Source organism: Megascapheus bottae, chromosome 1 (assembly GCF_031878675.1).
Source record: "Megascapheus bottae isolate mThoBot1 chromosome 1, mThoBot2.hap1, whole genome shotgun sequence".
NCBI lineage: Eukaryota > Metazoa > Chordata > Mammalia > Rodentia > Geomyidae > Megascapheus > Megascapheus bottae.
This window is the reverse complement of record NC_143509.1, coordinates 90,975,963-90,995,601: the sequence shown is the minus strand read 5'-3', so window position 1 is coordinate 90,995,601 and position 19,639 is coordinate 90,975,963. Positions and strand designations below refer to the sequence as shown.

Genomic DNA, 19,639 nt, shown 5'->3' with positions numbered 1-19,639 from the left:
CTTTAAACAAATACCTTCTTGACTGGAAAATCTTTAAATTGTTTCATAATATTCAGTACAGAAATTTAGCGTTATGAGTCATTAAAATTGTTATACTAATAGCTAGATGACATTTTCAGTGTCTACTTCTACAAATAATGTCATCAGTTTCATACCAATTAGTTTCACACAAATACCAGATAATGCTCATCATTTCGGAAATACAAGAAGCAGGTATGCTGTTTTGGGTTTTTGTTTTCCTATTTCTATATAAATGAACATTGTTTTGATATGAATAAAAGTTAAGTATTAACAATAACAACACTCATTTAAAACTCAAAATCATAGCTATTGGAGATTGTAGTATCAACTAAGATACATTTATAGAAATGATATTTGCAACAACATATTCTCAATGATAAACCGTGTATATTGTTATAAAGCAGAACTTTGGTCCTATAAATGTATATTACTCATTAATATCATAGTTTATAAGAAGTTAAAATGTGTTAATGTGAATAAGTAAAGTGATTTTAATGTAAAAAAACATATTTCCCTGTGGAAAAATAAATTGTGACAAAGAATTATGAACGCCTTTTCCATATTTTGCAAATATATAATATAAATCTCAATTCATATAGGCTTAAAGCTGAACAAATCTCCTCAAATCACAATTTATAAAGTTGAATCTAGGTATTTTAAATAAATTGAATAATTTTGTCTACAGTGATAAGTTTTGATGTGGTTTTCTACGGGGTGAAACAAATTAAGGATATTCTCTCTATGTACATTTTTTACATTTTTGTAGATTAAATACTGGATTTTCTTCTCTTTCTAACTTGATACACAGACATTTTTACTTATTGCACCAAATAAGGCAGAATACTTAACAGGTTTCATCAAATGAGAAATGTTTTCTACCCTTCTCAATCACAAAGGCCTTCCTAGGACTGACTTTGTTTTCTTCTACTTGTCTTCCCAGAAAAGCTTCTTGGAAGCATTTATAAGTAAAATAAAAATAACTAAACTTCTTGATCACTCGTACAATCCTCAACTCATTTGTGATTGTTTTCCCTCAGTAACTTTAGCAAACCTTCCTGCAATATGGGGAGTTCACATGCTATTCAATTTAGTCCTGCAAGACGTGTTGAACATGTTATTTTGACATTATGACCTGCTCCTAACTTCCAGATGACACATTCAAGTATTTCCAATAACTCTAGAACACCTTCTGACTTTGGGAAGGATAATCAGGCTTGTGTTTTATTTTCCTCTTCACATCCACTTCGACTCAGTTCTTAATCTTATTATCAGAACTATAGCACTCCACAGGCATTTTTCCTGTACACTCACTTTTCTTGCTTGGGGATAACATGAATAAGTATCATGGGTAGCAACACAGTGAGTATTGCACTCAACAAGCATACCTTATGGATATCTCTATTATTTGTTGGGTGGGTTAAGTTCCTCTTTGAATATCATCTGCTCATAAAGATTCACAGGTCTACCTGTGTTTTCATCTCTACACTCATTTATGTAATCAGCAATTTGGTATCTCAGATTTCACTGACACCATACTGTTTTGTTTTTCTCCATATCTAACTAAAACTTTTTTCTCTTAGAAAGTACTTCAGCTTGAAAAACTATAAAGAAAATAACTTCAGTCACACAAGCAAGAATCCAATAAGTCACCACTGTCCACTAAATTCAGTCTATTACAGAAGCCAGAGGCCATGTTGATCTACTTCCATTATGTACTGAAACTTATTAATATGTTTCCTTCTCTACTGCATACACACAGTTTGTCATTCATTTTTGTTATCAAGAATAAAGATTACAATAAATGTACTTTGTAGGTTTTTTCTTATCTCTTGAAATGTGTTAAACTTATTTAAATGTTTTGTAGAAGCTCTTAGATAGTTTGAATCAAAGCCTCCCACTAACTTCATTTGTAGTTAGACACACTTCTAAATTCTTTTAATTTTAACAATTTCTTAAAAATTATAAGATATTCTGAGTAAGAATATTAATATATGAATTATTAGTCTTAATGCTAATTTTTCTTATCTTGGGTTTCTTCTAATTTTATTTTAATATTTTCTACTTCATTGAATATTAATTACTCCTCTTTAAATATAGATATACATGTATATAATTTTGTACACATTTATGTAACTCATCGTGGCAAATGAACACCTATGTGAAAATGTACTGATAAAGTCAGTGTACTTATGCTTTCTACTTACTAATATGCTCATCATGGGAACATTTAAATGCCTCTTACCTAATTTTAAAACTATATAATAAATAATAACCATATTCACATATTATGCTATGAAAAATAAGATCTTATTCCTTCTGTATGTTTTTATGCTAATTTAAAAATGTAAATTTTCCTATAAACTAAAAACAAATTAAGAATTTTTGAGGATTGTATATACCTTTCAAATCATCTTTTGAATTTCCTGAGTGTGAAAATCATCTTTATATTATATTTCAAATACTTAAACTGGATGTGATTACCACCAAAAAGGTATTGTAAATGTAGAGGTTCTTGTTTTATTCCAAACTCACAGAGACAAATTAATTAATAAGTGACAGGATACATATCATGATATTTAGAATCAATTTTAACTATGAAAGGATTTATTTTACTTATTTGAATCAAATTTAAGAATAACATAGTCAATGCTAAAATGTCAAAAAGTTTGGAAATCATGATATTAAGACATTAACATAATTTTATTTTCTCCTAAATTGAGTTTTGAAATCCATAATTCATAGATGGAAAGTCATTTTTAATTTTAAAACGTGTATCAATTAGTTTGATCAAAATATTAATTGTATATAATCGCTTTCTCAGAGGCACTGGTGGCTCATGCCTGATATCCTAGCTACTCAGAAATCTGAGCTCTGACGATCTGGATGCAAACCTAGCCCAGGCAGACAAGTCTGAAATTCTTTTTTGTTTTTTGCCAGTCCTGGGACTTGAACTCAGGGCCTGAGCACTGTCCTTGAGCTTTCCTCAAGACTAGGACTCTGCCACTTGAGCAACAGCACCATTTCTGCCTTTTAATTTTCTTTTACTTTTTTTTTTTTTGGTGGGTGGTGGGGCTTGAATTCTGGGTCTGGGTGTTGACCCTGAACTCAAGGCTACTGCCCTACCCCCTGAGCCTCAGCCCCACATCCCATTTTCAAGTGGTTAATTGGAGATAAGAGTCTCAAGGTGTTTAGTGCCTGTGCTGGCTTTGAACTGTGATGCTGAGATCTCAGCCTCCTGAGTAGATAAGATTACAGGCATGAGCCACGCCGCCCAACCTTCCAGATTTTTTTTTGTATATACAAATAAGTACAGACACAAATCTTTACAAAAAAATTTAAATATGAAAAATAACTAAGGGGATTGGCTAACATATGATCCATAAAGACATGAAATTACTGAATGAAATGTTATATTGGACAACTATATATTCTTGCTTTTGTACCTCTATATTATTATTTGTGAAAAAGTTTAATATCAATCACTGCTATTGAGTTTGATAATATACTAACACAGTGAGAGAGAAAAATAGAAGAATTCTATTTATCATGTAGGAAAGCACCAATGGTTTGTGAAAGAAATTTAAAGTTTTGTGACACTTTATGTTCTTCACTGAGAATCTATATTTAAATCATTGTGAGGTTATACTTTGTGGTTATTTTTGCTTCAGGTTGTGACTGCTTTTATGTCTCTGAAATCAGCCCCATTGATCAGGAATGGGTGAGCTAATCATCATCATTGACCAAACTAACTAGAATTGGCACACAGGCTGCTGATCATTGGTAGGAAAGTTGTTTTATTTGCCAACTATGCTTCTAGTTGTGTAAAAAGCTCAAACTAATTTTCATTTTCTACCTCACTATCATTTTTGGGATGAATAAACTTTCACAAAACCATCAACACTCTAGCAACCCAGAATCGTGGAGGGCGACATGCCACAATGAGGATAATTACAGCATAGAATTTCTATTTTCAGTGCCAAAATTATGTTTTCTTACTTAGGAAAAAATAAAGAGGTCATAAAAAAGGAACAGAACACTTACAATAAGAAATTATAATTTTGCTTACCTTTAATAATGTTGGGCTTTGGTGGCATGCTGAACTCATACACTGTTGGCTCAGAATATCCCAGTCTATTGGCAGCTGTAATCTGAACTTCATATCCCATGGTCCACTGAAGATGTTCCAAAATAATATGGTCTTTATTCCCCTGTACTTTTTTCTCTAGCCACTGGTCCTCCTTATCTTTCTGCAGAGAAGTAAAATATTTTCTAAAACTGAGGAACTAAACAGGAAAATGTTATTATTAACTTAAATTGGAATCTCACAAGCACTTTAGTTGTAACCAGTGTTCATATGTGCATCTATACAACTTATGTGCATGTGAACCTACAATTTCAATTAAGACAGTTTATTTGTAACAATTGTTTACATAAGATTCAATGTCTGGATTATCCTATGAATGCTGAGGTTATAATAAATCCTTAGTTATTGAGAGATGTGTAACTCATCTCTGTTATTTTATTATGCTTAATTTATTTTTAATTATTTTTTTACTTTTATTTATTTTTTCATATATTTTATTGTAATTAATAGAAGGGTTACATTATATTCACAAGATAGAAGGCGCATTACTTCACATACATTTATTTATTTATTTTTTGCCAACCTCGGGCATGAACTCAGGGCCTGAGCACTGTTATTGGGCTTCCCTCAAGGCTAACACTCTACCATTTGAGCCTCAGAACCACTTCTGGCTTTTTCTGTGTATGTGGTACTGAGGAATCAAATGTGGGTCTTTGTTCATGCTGTGCAAGCAGTTACCACTAGGTCAAACTCCCGTCCTATTGTTTACTTTATTTAGTGCTTAATATAAATTAGGATTTTTATTATTTTTGTTGATTAAAATTGTCCAGCAGGTACAGTTATTAAAGTGCTTCAAGTAGTAAATGTCTAAGAAGTAATGCCTAGTAATAATTTAACTGCTTCTTTACTAACTTAATACTTAATGATTTGTAACAAAACAGTATACCAGGAAATTAACACAGAAAATTTAAATAGTGTTCTCTTATGATTGAACATGTCATACTTCAACACTGATACTTTTCCTCAAATAGGAGTTTTCTGGCAAATGATATGTGAATTTATTTTTAAACTTTAGAAGGGAGGTATTTTAGCATAATAGTGTTAAATTAGAAAGAATAGAGAGAGAAAGAACATTTCCTTCTCCTATAGACATGAAAATTGGAGTTAAAAACAAAATGGCAGCTATTGTCTGATGCTTTTATTTTTTTCTGAGCTGGAGAATACATGAAGTAATGTCTTCTAGTGACCTCTAACCATTAAATGAACATTCCCTGTGTCCAAGATGAGGAATATCCATCATTTTAAAATATCGAGATGTAGCTGAGCCTTCCCCAAATGTAAGGAATGTATATGAATTTTAGAACTTCTTCAATTTTTAACAAGTGATGGTAGACCGTAACAGAATGAGGTAAGTAAAAGCTGTCAGCAAAATACTTGCACCTTAACTCCTTCTCACCACAAGAGAATAAAGTGCATGGGGGAAAAAAAAAAAAACAAACCAAAGCCTATTTCATGAAATCCCAAAAGGTGCATTTGCTAAAATTACCCAATGGAAAATAACAAAAAAAGTGTGCACCCCATACAACTGAGCAAATAACAAGTTTTGGAAAGTATCCACACACTAGGAGGGTAATATGGTTTTCTGGACAGTTCTCTGTATGCTTGCTTGCCACACATCTTATCTTACAAGTTCACCAATAAAGTTTATTTCTGTATACTTGTAACATCTGAGTCCCTTTTGTGAGCTTGGACAGGATACTTTACTTCCTCTTACCTTTTATAATTTTGAGAGAATAATGAGCAAAACATCATTTGAACACTGCTCTCTTAATACCCAAACCACTTAATGTATTAAGACATTTTAAGAGATAAGCAATTCTACAGTAACTGGATGCATACAAGCTATTTCTTTGGACTAAACTAATACTACATGACCATAATTCAAATCATACCTTCCAAAGATATAAGTGTACATGAAGAATAGCTTAGATTTAGTAACAGATAGTAATGTTTGCTTTAATTTCATATGGCAACAGAGTATTATGTTCTGTTGAAATAAATTATTACAATATGGAAAATTTACTATGGAAAGTAACAATGTTTTATAGACATGATAAATATTTAAGTCATAATAATCTAAGGTCAAATGTGTTTATTAAATCATGAACACATTAAATTTATCTAATAAAATAGGAACATTCTTTGGAATGTTTTGATATCATACCTTTATTATCTATTTTTGGTGATGTAAAACTTTCATTACTAAAGAAATAATTTTAATTAAGTCTGATAATTCATCAAAACTGCAGTATGTAAGCACTCCTGATGATGCCATGTTTTTTGACAATTCATGCTACTATATAAAGGGTGCTTCTCTTATGTAAAAAAAAAAAAAAGACCCACTACTAATATCTATCCCACACTCACAAGTATCCATGAGGAAATTTCTGGCTTGGATTCTATGACTTTTGGGAGGTTTTAACAATTACAAAGAATGAGATTAAATGGCTTTAAGTTAGATCATTATGAAGAGACTTCTAAAGAGTATATCTTAACCCCCATTCCTTCCAGTCTCTTTATGCTATCTGGTCTACCTGGATATTATCACTCCGTGTTCCTATTATGATCATCTGCTTCATTCCATCCTCAAAAGCCACTGAGCCAACTGATGTTGGACCGAAATTTCGAAAATCACATGGCATAATAAAACTTTCCTCCTTACAATTTGTTTATATCCCAGGTATTCTGTCACAGTGATGAAAAGCCAATGAAATTCAAATGGGATATAAAAATAGACAATGTATGTTGTTTCAAGTATATTTAAAATTTTACTAATGATTATTTAAAGACAAGGGCACTGACAGTTAAGTGTTGCATGGCTTCAGGGACCAGAATAAATGGATATTCTAGAATATTTTAGATAACCATGAAGTGTCAGATGAATAAAATCTGGGTACAAACTAAGTTGAATGTCATTTAAAGTCTGACAGGTGATGTATGTGAGAGAACCAGAAAAGCAGTTAAAAGGTGAGATTAGTATTGCACTCAGAAAGGCAAAATTTATTTCTACCTGGTATAGAAGAGTTCATGTGCTTTTCTGATAATTGACCAATTTCAGGTGAAAGTACTAATCTTTCAAAAACATCATTTCTGGAGAATGAGGTTTTAAGTTAAAACCCCTTGACAAACACAAAACCATCTTCTGAATTGACTATAATTTAACTCTTAATTCCAGAAACTCTTTACAAGGCATATTAAAAATCCCTCCATTGAGGGAGGGAATGGGTATCACTGTCCAAGAAAGAAATGAACTCTTTACCTGACATACATAATTATAATCCCTCTGCTATCTCACCTTCTAAATAATAAGTTTTCTTCAAAAGGAACAATGCTAAAAATTCCTTCATCAGTTTTCACTGATAGTTTAAGAAACCAGTGAGAGTTTTAAATGCTTCTAAAATACAGATCAATTTCATTTTTCATTCAACTTTAGACAAAGGTATTTCATTCTCCTAATTGATATTCCTAGGGAATAGAAAAAAATTAAAGTGGGTGTTACCGAATAATTCCCTGGGTATGAAAATCTCAATTAGGCATTTAGAGAGTGCCTAATTTAGATGATTTAAATGTCCAGGGAACAATTTAAGATAACTAGTCACAAATCGTTCCCCAAGGTAACTTAATGAGAAGATTTGCTGAATAGGATTATTATTAATAAGTCCATTAAATGTTGAAGGACAGCTACTGAAAAATGATCCTTTTTGGCATGATTTGAATAAGCCAATCTTTTTAAAATCAGAAATTAGTAGACTCACTAAAAATGAGTCAATTCACATAAGTGAAAAAAATCATAATTTTAAAATTTGTAGAGCCATCCCAAATAAACTAGTACTAATCCTTTGATTTGGTTTCTAAGGCTTTATAGATTGGATATTCAACAAGATGTTAAATTATACAATCAATGTGTGTCTTACAAAACTAAGAAGATTGATGGGAAGATGTGAGTTGTGAGAGATGTTGAAGAATGTTGAAAGGGGTGGCATTGAATGAGATGTTTGTCCTCATAAACTGAGCTGTTAAATAACAACTTCTTTTACAACTCTTTAAAGATAAGAAAGTAAATGAAAACATGGGAAGGGGTAACAATTTTTGAGAAGCAATGTACTCACTATCTTATGCATGTAACTAAACCCTCTATAGATCACCCTGAAAATAACATTTTTTTTGCCAGTCCTGGGCTTAAGCTCAGGGTCTGAGCACTGTCCTTGGACTTTCTCAAGGCTAGAGCTCTACCACTTGAGCCTCAGTACCATTTCGGTCTTTCTTCTTTGTATGTGGTACTGAGGAATTGAACCTGTGTCTTCGTGCATGCTAAGCAAGCACTCTACCACTAGGCCAAACTCCAGGCCCCATCTACAATAACATTTTTAAAAAAGAAAATTCAAAGAGAAAAGGGTAAATTATTACAAAATGAAGTGAAGTACAACAGAGGATAAGAGCCTGTGATAAGTAGACACATATGATGTTCTCTTAACTCCTACCTTGTACTACTTGAAATTCTTTATGAATTCAAAGAAATCCTAGATTTCCTGGATTTCCTAGTATCATATAATAGATATTTGCTATTTGCAAAACCTAATAGAAGAACATGAACTTTTCTAGCACTCAAGTTATTATTCAGTGTGTGTTTGTTTTCATGTATCTATGAGAAGACATAATTCTTGAGATTTGGGAACAATCAAGGCTTAGAAGATATTAGCTAAAAAAGTAAAATTGTAGTCTCTTTTCCCCTTATAATACATCACTAAAATTGCCTTTATTCCTCTGCCCTGCAGTTTAGTGAAATTTTGCAAGATGATCCTTACACACTCTGTTCATAATCTTCTTTGTCCACAAACACTCAAGGGAATATATAAATCTATTTTTTCATGGTCATCACCTGTACATTGTCACATCTGTAATACAGAACATGGCAAGTTACCTTTAACATAGTTTACACTCCATTGGCCTGTTAATCATTTTATTTATTAAAAATATATATGACTATATAATTTAGTTTTGTTGATACCCTCCTGTATTGATCAGTGGATGTATACGCTATTATTCATGTAAGTTTTAAGTAGTATATGATCTGTGCTATGATGCACACACAACAAAACAAAGAAGGAAAAAAATTAAAAGCATCACTTAGTGCTCTGCACTCTTTAATATATGTAGTTATTCACTGTTCAAAAATATTTGATAGGCTTATATGCATTTTAGTGTATAGGTAGATGGATAGATAAGTATTAGATCCTGGTAAACAACTTCTCTCAATAGCCCAAACTGAATTCATAAATATCTTAATATCTTTTCCAAAATTGCCTCTAGTTTTTCTGTTCCTGTTGATATGTTATATAACTCTCAATTCCAAATCACTTAAGAGGGGAAATCAGACTTCATATATGGGTGGGAACTATTGTTGCAGGTCCCTAAAGTAATTTCTTTCAAATTGATTTTAAGCGAACAAATTTATTGAGGACATTTTTAGCACATGAAATACTTAGCCTACCAATAGTATACAGTACCCATGATCTATATCTATCATCAAACTGGAGGGAAGGATGTGAAAAAAATCAGTGGAGGAATTTAAAAAGCTTTAAGGTTCATGTTGTTATAACAAGATAAACTATTCTCTATAAAATATTCTGTATTTGAAATCATGTCTTATATTTTTCTGAGTATGTCTTGATTAATATGGTTATCTTTAGCACCAAATGCATGAGTGAATCACACAATTTGATTGTTGGATATATTGATTTTCATGAAGGGACCATAGAGACATCTAATTCTGTTTTTACTACTGTAGATTTGTTCTAACAAATTCTGTCTTCTTAATGGATGAATGAACAACATCCTGTGTTCTATTAAAAGATAACTTTAGGATAATGTATGCTGCTAGTTCATAAGCTAGAGGAAATTATGTGGTATAGTGCGATATAGGTATTATCTTTTATAGTCAGTGATAGAGTGTCTGCAAAAAATCAACAACTAAAATAGAGATATACAGGATAAGTTCTGTTTTCACAATACACAAAGAAAAGCATGGAGAACATTCTTAGCCAGCGAAAACTACATTCTAAGACTGAAAAGTAGAAGGCAGATTATTGAAGAGGAAGGTGGCCAGAAGGAGTGGAAGAAAAAGAAAATGGGAAGGGGTAAAGAAAGAGTGAATAAGATCCAAAGGACATACTAAATCCTCAAAAATCAATGCTTTCCTGTATACCACAAAAAGAGGAGCCAGACACCAATCAGGAAAGCAACTCCTTTTGCAATAGCCTCAAAGAAAATAAAGTACTTAGGGAATTAACTAAGAATGTAAAGAACCTTTATGATCAAAATTTAAAACCCTGAAAAAGGAAATTAAAGCAGAACTGAGGAAATGGAAAAACCTCCCATGCTCCTGGATTGGAATAATTAACATCGTGAAAATGGCAATCTTGCCAAGGACTATCTACAAATTCAATACAATACTCATCAATATCCCAATGTCATTCTTTAAAGAAACAGAAGAGGCAATCCAAAATTTCATATGGAATAATAAAAGACCCTAAGCAAAAACAATTCTCAGCAGAAAGAACACGCAGGAGAAATTTCAATACCAAACTTTAGACTCTATTGCAGAGCTATAGTGACCAAAACAGCTTGGTACTGGCACAAGAACAGGCCTAAGGACCAATGGATTAGATCCAGAAATCAACCCACAGACCTCTGGCCACCTAATCTTTGATAAAGGAGCCAAAAAATAGAATGAAAGAAAGACAGCCACTTCAAAAAATAGTGCTGGAAGAACTAGTTAAGCACCAGCAGAAATCTAAAGTTAGATCTGATGCAATATATATTACTGAAAAATATTATGGATATTCGTAATTTCTTAATAAAAAACACAAGTAAGTTGCACATAAGCAAATGCTTGGCACTACTCAATTCATAAGATTCTTCTGGTGAAGTTTTTTTTAACTTTCTTAAAATGTCTAAGTAGTCTTAATATTTACCAGTATTTTGTGCTATAAATGATTCTGCACATGATAGTCACAGGTCAGATTCTAAATTGTATTGCGTCATCTTCTAATCCAATTCAAGAATTGATTCCAAGCCTCTTAAGAGACTCTCTGTGCTCCATAATATTTCCTAAGAAGCAAATGTGGATATTTTAAAACTTGGCCTGATAGTCAGTTTCTTCCTGTCTGTTCCTATGAGAACCTAAAAAATGTTCCAGGGGTGTTGATTTGGGTCAGAGTGTTGGCCTACACAATAGAGTGTTCAAAAGACACATATAGCTGTTCTACATTGATAGTGCAACCAGGGAGAAAAAGTTGTCATACAGAAGGACCATTAATATTAAATTGAAAAGCCTGACTGAGATAGTTACTTTTTGCATTGTGTAGTCAAAATCATATTCCCTATTTAACATTTATAGTTACTTTTTTTAATTGTGTAGTCAAATTCATATTCCCTATTTAACATTTGTAAAGATTTAGATGCTTGAATTTAGAAGCAGAAATATAATATAATAGAAAATATAGATTATTAGAAAATACTCAAAAATATCCACATACCATTATTTTGTTAGGATTTTTATGGTAGAAACATCCACAGGAATTTTTGAGGAGAGAGTGTTCTCCTTAACAACAATTTTAGAGAAAGTAGGTAAGTTCACAAGGAAACTTTATTCATCATTCTCTTTCCAAACCTAACCAAAAAATCCAAAAGTCTAAAGTCACTTACTGACTAGTGATAAATCATTCCTTTTCATGAAGTACACTGTGGCTACTTTCCTTAAATGTGAGGGCTAAATAAATTTATAGTTTGAATCCAGTATCTTAAATATGATTTATAAAACAATCCCATCTAAAGAAATTATGATGGCTAATAAGGCTTATATTGGTTACTAATATCAAATGAAAAAGGCAATGAAAGTAGAACATGTAAAACTTAAAATAATGGGCCCAGAGTCTGGCCTAGTGGTAGAGAGCCTGTCTAGCTGCACAAGGCCCTGGGATTCTTCGGTACCACATATACAGAAAAAGCCAGAAGTTGTGCTGTGGCTCAAGGTGTAGAGTGATAGCCTTGAGAAAGCCCAAGGACAGTACTCATGCTTGAGAAAACACAAACACAGAGAGAGAGAGAGAGAGAGAGAGAGAGAGAGAGAGAGAGAGAGAGAGAGAGAGAGAGAGAGAGAGAGAGAGAGAGAAAGCAACAACAAAGAGAGCAAAATCTTGATACATAAGGCCATATAGTATGAAGCTAATTGAAAGGACCTCCAGGATATTGAAACAAAAGCCATATAACGAATGATTGTTGTCCTTAATGTACTATGTTGTCTCTCATCTCCTTTGCTGTCCCTTGGTTATCTCATATTGTTATAGTATCTCACTTTGTTATCTGATATATTGAATTTATTTGTATTTGGTTATTTGAAATTTGATAGGGAAGGGGGGAAAACCAAGACGGGTGGGGGATGTGGGGGGGGGAGGGAAATGGGTACCAAGAGATGTGAAAGGGTATCAATGTACGTGAATTAATGCACCTTCTATCTGGCAAATATCATGTATGCCTTTTACTAATTACAATAAAAAAATGCAAAAAAAATAAAGTATGTGTTGAAAACCAAAAAAAACCCCCAAAACCCTTAAAATTGGAGAAATGGTACTTATGGTACTTACCTCTGAAATGCTAGCAAGTTGTGCCCCACCCCTGCAAATCAGATGGAAGCCTGTATACTATTTTTCTTCTCTATGCTTAGATTTTTTTCCAAAGAGAAAATAAAATTTCAGTTTATAAAGATGAAATTCAGGAATTGATCATGAGCACTCACCACTGCGGTTATTGCATTCACATTCACTTCTGATCGATTTAGGAACACGATAAGCCACTCAAACTCCTAATAACAAATTGGAAATTGGGGTTGAAAAATAAGCCCTAAAAATACTTACACTTCTGTACTTCACAATATATTCCAAAATAGGGGCTCCTCCGTCATCCTGCTTGGTGATGCTGAGTTTAAAACTCTTCCCACTGCTCGGCTGTCCGTGTATGGAGGGCGGACTGGGCTCACCTAGATGGAACACAATGTTTCTCTCTTTACCCTTTTTTCACAGACCCAGAAAAGGCATTATAATAAAATCAACACTGTCATGAAATCAAAATAGATGATGTTATATTATACTAGCTACTACGTAGAAGGAATAACTTTTGAAGTAAGTCATATGAGTACAATTTCAAGACCTAACATTGTTTATATTGTTTATATTGCTCCAGTGCACTGGGAACAGTACTGAGTTGTTTAATCCAAACCTTCATTTCTGTTATTAGGAAATCCTTTTTTATCCTATCTTCCTTTATGATGTAAGTTTTATAAATACCTTGTGAACATTATTATGCACAGGTTAGCACATCAAAATATATTTACTGTAAATGAGAGCAAAGGTAATGGTTCGCCATTAGCTATCTGAGTGAATGAGCATTTCAGACCAAGATGTAGGTTTCAATAAAGTTTGTTATACTCATTAGCTTCTTGAGCACATTGGCCCTAGCTTCACAGAGAGATGGACTTAGAACATAGATGCTGATGCTATAAACATATACAAAGAAATTTCTATATAAAGAATACTACATAGCAACAGAATAAGAGATTCTTGAGGAGACCTACCACTGACTTGCTTGCCTTCTTAGCATCTCTATGGCTCTGTTGTCTCCTATTGTACAGAGATGGGAACTGACATGGATATAAGTGTGCTTAGATACATGGCTCTAGATGATAACAGCCTACTTGGGGGAAAAATAAGGACAGAAATATAATGTATGATTGTTGTTCTTAATGTACTATATTATTTCTCATCTCTTTTGTTGTCCCTTGGTATTCTCATATTGTTACAGTATCTTACCTTGTTATTTGGTATACTGTACATATGATTGTTTGTTTATTTGATACAGGAAAGGGAAGGACTGAAAACAGGATCAGGGGAGGGGATGGAGGAGGGAAATGGGCACAAAAACATGAGAAGGGGCATCAATATGTGTGAAGTAATGCACCTTCTGTCTAGTGAATGTAACTGTATAACCCTTCTATTAATTACAATTAAAAAATAATAAAAGGAAGAAATTCTAAGCAAAATAAACTGAAGAATACTGCTTGGGTAAAGTTTCTGAGAATGATTCCAGATTATTCTAGGAAGTTACCTTTATTTCTGATATAGTGTTCATAACTATAAAAAGTAAGTAATATGACAGAATATATGCCATTTGATAAATATGACAACAGGACAGGCTGGTATGAAAATAATACTGGTATGAAAATAATACAAGGTAGAGTTACCTAAAGATAATGAATACAGGGGTTGTAGGAAATCATATAAGGTAGAGCTATCTAAAAGTAATCAATACTGGTGTTGTTGATAGATTGCTGTGCTATAAAGTTAATTGAGTATCCAGAGCTGATGTGATCTACATGTGTGTAATAAAACATTTTCAATAAGTAAATTAATACTTGCAAAATGCCAGTAAAACTTATTTACTTATTGAAACTATGTAATGATGTTGTTGGAGAATCAAAAAAATTTTAAATAAAATTTTTAAAGCTCAAAATAAGTGCTAAGTTTTGCTGAGAATTTTCACATTTTGTAAGTTTATTTAATAATAGTATTATTTTCATAATAGTATTTATAGACTAGAAACTATATATGTGTATATACATATTTAAACTTCAGTTAATATCATATTTGTTACCCTGTTACAATTGATACTTCATTTCAAAAGATGTAATTCAGCACAAATATTGCGAAGCTTGTACAGGAGAGACACATAAGACTAATGTTTTTTTCTACTTGCGTTCATAATACAAGCTTTATATGAAAGTTATCATTTAAAAATAACCACTGGTCATATAAGTTAGTGGGTGCTAAGTATTTTTCATATGTTATTAAATTTCAACTTCAGAGTAATCTAGAGGAGCAGCTAATCATATATATTTATACATGTGTATATACATGTATATACATATGTGTATATGAATATATTTCTAAAAATAGATGACTGGATGTTTAGCTCAGTGATAGTTTTTGCTTACTATAGATGAGGACCTAGATTCCCGCTCTAGTACTTCGCATACACACACATACACACACACACACACACACACACACACACACAAACACACACACACATACAGGCTTATGACTTAACTATCAAGTTGATCACTGTTTTGAGAACAGATAGAAAAGTAAACTGTAGCAAACTAAGACAACAAAAGTATTGTAATTTCAAAAGATCATATGAAGCAAATAAAGTATGGTCATTTATAGTTAAAATACTCAAAACATGTGTTCTAAGAACAAACCAAGCAAGCTATCACTAAAGGTAGGAGGATATAACATGGAAAAAAATTATCAGAAGTCTTACTGAAACTAGAATGCACACTTACACAAGGAAGAGAATTTACTTCACCCAACTATCCTACCATTTACTCTCCTGTGGTAGATTTTAGAGGACTGAGGTATCAGACTGAAATGTGTGTCTAAGTGGATAGAAAGAGGTGAGGTGATGTGACTGAATTTTGCTTTTAAGTAGATAAACAAAGTGGATTCAGGGAAGAAAGAGAGACTTAGTTGTGATGAAATATTTGAACACTACATTTGAAAAAAGTCTGAAGGATTGAAAAAGCAAACATTACTGGGAATGGAGAAAAGGGAATTCTTCTGACAGATGTTATAAAAAGAAATACAAACTTATTGGTATAATTAGGATAAGATCATTTTCTTTGAGCAACAAGCCTGTCCTTTCATGTGAATACAATAAATAGATGTATGCTCATATTTTATAAGTGTTTAATCATACCTATTCACAACCTTAAACACTCATATTTATAAATCATTTAGTCAGTCCAAAGGAAACATAAATAGTATGGTGTTTACCTTAATTTCACATATACTTAAATGAGTTACAGTATTTCAAACAAAATAATTATGGAAAAATGTTTACAGTACTCATTTTTTCTCCTGAAACACTGCTGTACAAGACTACTATTTCATTTTTCTCCTTTTTTCCCCCTTTCTTTCTTTCTTTTGTTCTTTCTTCTTTCTTTCTTTTTTTTTGGCATGGGGCTTGAACTTTGGGCCTGGGCACTGTCCTTCAACTCTTCAGCTCAAGGTTACCACCTTAATCCTGGGCCTGGGCATTGCCTCTGAGCTCTTCAGCTCAAGGCTACGACCCTATCCCTGGAGACAGTGCCACTTCAGGCTTTCTTTGGGTTAGTTGGAGATAAGAGTGCCTCAAACTTTAGTGCCTGAGGCTGGCTTTGAAAGGCAATCCTCAGATCTCAGCCTCCTGAGTAGCTATGATTACACCACGCCTAGCTTCCTTTTTCTCATTTTTAAGTCCCATGTCATATACATGACACCCAAATAAAAAGAATAGTTATGCTTCATGAACATCCGATAGATTACATAAATCTTTTTTTCTACTCAATGAAAACAAATTAAAGGCTACATTCCAGTTAGCCTTCAATATTCTGTAAGCAATTTTTATTGTATGTATTCTATTCTACAGTTTTTATTGCCTCACACTAAAATAAAGGTATTTTTTATTGATCTGGCATAGCCTGCATCTTCAGGAACAATTTTAACAATGGCATAACTCATTTCTCAAAAGAGTTAACATATATCTTGGCATTGAAAAATACTGAATTAAATTTTATTTTAAAGGAAAGAAAATGACCAAGAAAGAGGAAAACATAACTACTTACGAACTGGTAATGTTTGGAAGATTTCTATCTTGCTGTAGTCTCCTTGTCCTTTTCCATTAACAGCTGCAACCCGGATTTCATAGGTTGTATTTGGCTCCAGGTTGCTCAAAACAACCATTGCTGTAAGAAAAACAATACATGCAATCACATTCGATAAACTTTGATAAATAAACAGCTATACAAAACCAGAGTGAATGATTACACAGAAAAGGTTAACATGGTTTAGCTGAAAACCAAAACAGAAGTCATATGAATAGGGAACACTTTATGAAATCTGCCTTATTTTCCTCAACATTAGTTTTCTAAAGTTAAGCAGTTTAAAAAAAAACACAAAAACTTTCTTATGTGATATTTACATTTACAACTTTGGAGTCAATATCAATATGATTTCCCACTGCTTTAAATACTCAAGTAATGAGAATGAGCTAATTAGAGTACATTTGCTATATACATATTCTACATACTTTACAGTAAGTCAGCTAATTCTATCAAATTCAATGGAATCATCTTGATGCAGTTGAATAAAAGAAACAAAATGTAAAGGCCTTGTACTTTTCCTGATTGCTGTCTTGCTCCTCTCGTTGTTGGCATACAGGAAGGCAGGAGATTTTTGAGGGTTAATTTTATACCTTGCTACCTTACCAAAGTTTTCAATGAGCTCAAGCAACTTGGGAGTGGAGTCTACAGGGTTCTTTAAATATAGAATCATGTCATCTACAAGAGGGAAAGTTTCACTTTGTCTTTCCATATTTGGATCCCCTTTATGCTTACTCCTTATTATTTTTAATTTTTTTAAGTTTTTTGTCTGGCATGTAAGTTTTACTATTGGAGTTTACTGTAACATTTACTTACATATGAATATTGTATTTTGAACTTACCTCCTTCATTTCTCTCAGTCACCTTCACTGTCCTTCTTAAAACAGTTTCAAAAGATTTCATCATTTTATTTCAAACAGCAAAATTAATTATGTAAGTCATATTCACCTCATTTAACCTGTCTACTGGCCTTCCCTTTTGCTGGTAGCTACCCACTCAATATAGCTTGTTCTATTTTCTAGTCATTTACTTTCTTTTTTACTTTTAATTCTTAGCATATATTAATTATGCAAAATGGGTCATGATATGCCTATATTACAAAAGAGATTACTCTCATCTATAAGGCATTCAATTTTAATTGAAATAAAATTCCTCTTAAATCAGAAATGTGGGGGTTGTTTCTGGGTCTGTTCTTTTCATCTTTTGGGGTTGAAAAATAGGGAAGCATGTAACTAATAAACTACCAGAACATATATAATCAGAAGAAAATTAAATTTATTAATGGATTTAATAATAAAAGTACTTTCTCTTAAAAAATACATTTTACTTGAATCATTCATATATTTCAGGCACCATCTCTTTCTGTGTTCAGCTGAGGATCAACGTTCCATTTTTTCATTTAGTCATCTTTTTTGTTCTTTTCAATGTCAAGATTCCCCTATGTACACAGTTTCATATCAGAGTCATTCATCAGGGAAAAGAGCAAAGAGTCAGCCTACAGTTGGGACTGTATTAGAACTCTAGGCTCAAATACATCAAGGTAAGGGGGGGAAGTGAATGGATTGGGATGTTAGATAAACTTCCTAATTACAGGGCAAAGAATGGAAGTACACTTTTCAATTTAAAAACTTTGTGCAATGGGGCCTGGAGTTTGGCCTAGTGGTAAAGTGCTTGCCTAGCATGCACGAAGACCCGGGTACAATTCCTGGGTACCACAGACAAAGAAAAAAGCCGGAAGTGGTGCTGAGGCTCAAGTGGTAGAGCTCTAGCCTTGAGAAAGTCCAAGGACAGGGCTCATGCCCTGATCTGAAGCCCAGGGCTGGCAAAAAAAAAATGAGAGGATATATACATTATGCCATTTGTCATTTACTGGAATGCTAACAAACACAGGGTTTCTGAACACCTAAGGTGGGGATTTAAAGAAAATTACCACTTGAAACATTGGAGACTGCATACTCTGTAATAGATTGTTTCTCAAATTAGGAAGTTAGCTAATGGAAGAATAGAACGCACTACAAAGTGAGGTGTAGGATGGGTTCTTTCCCTATAATTTATTAGACATTCAGAGTTCAAAATTAAGTATAAACAGAGCTAGATTATGAAGTAGTAAATGTTCTCTAAGGACAAATGCTATAATGGATACATTTTATATCTTAAGTCAGCATGATTTAGAAATCACAAGGTTAGCTTTCAAAAACTTAAACAATCATATATTTTTCTTTGTTGTGGCAACAAGTAGGAGTTCTAAACAGAACCTAGTTTCTATTACTTATTTTTTGCGTTTCTGATTGATTTAAATATGATACCTTCATAAACTGGTTGTGGTTTAAAGTGGAAAATCCTGGCCGTAAGTACAAATTACACATTAAAATAATGACATGTAAATTGATAAATGTAAGGAAATTGCACCTTGTTTTTATAAATGTGGAAATGACAGGAAAGAGAAAGATTTAATGGCCCTGTTTGAAAAGGGACTCTGATTTTAATCCAGGGACTTAAAATAAGTTTCTGTTTGCTTAGATAATGTACTTTTAATCCCTTGACTATTCAGGATTTGACCTTTACAGCAAAATAAATTTCTTATGTGGTAATTAGCTAGGCTAAGTAAAATTCTAAAGCAAGATTAAATTCATCCATGCCTTCTTTGCTGTTTTAATTCTTGGAAGGCTCTATGGGACCTTCCCATGATCTATGTAAGCGGATAAGCCCTTCTCTGG

General features: G+C 32.8%; 1 protein-coding gene across 2 annotated transcripts in view; it reads right to left on the bottom strand.

Moving 5' to 3' along the window:
• The window catches only part of Ncam2 (neural cell adhesion molecule 2), a 329,220-nt gene that overhangs the window by 31,520 nt on the left and 278,061 nt on the right, over nt 1–19,639 (bottom strand). For both annotated transcript variants that reach the window (XM_090348116.1, XM_090348127.1), the window contains exons 13-15: nt 16,887–17,006; nt 13,081–13,202; nt 4,088–4,268 (exon numbers count right to left, since the gene is read on the bottom strand). In XM_090348116.1, coding sequence (XP_090204242.1) covers nt 4,088–4,268; nt 13,081–13,202; nt 16,887–17,006 — 423 coding nt within the window. The remainder of the gene's footprint in view (nt 1–4,087; nt 4,269–13,080; nt 13,203–16,886; nt 17,007–19,639) is intronic.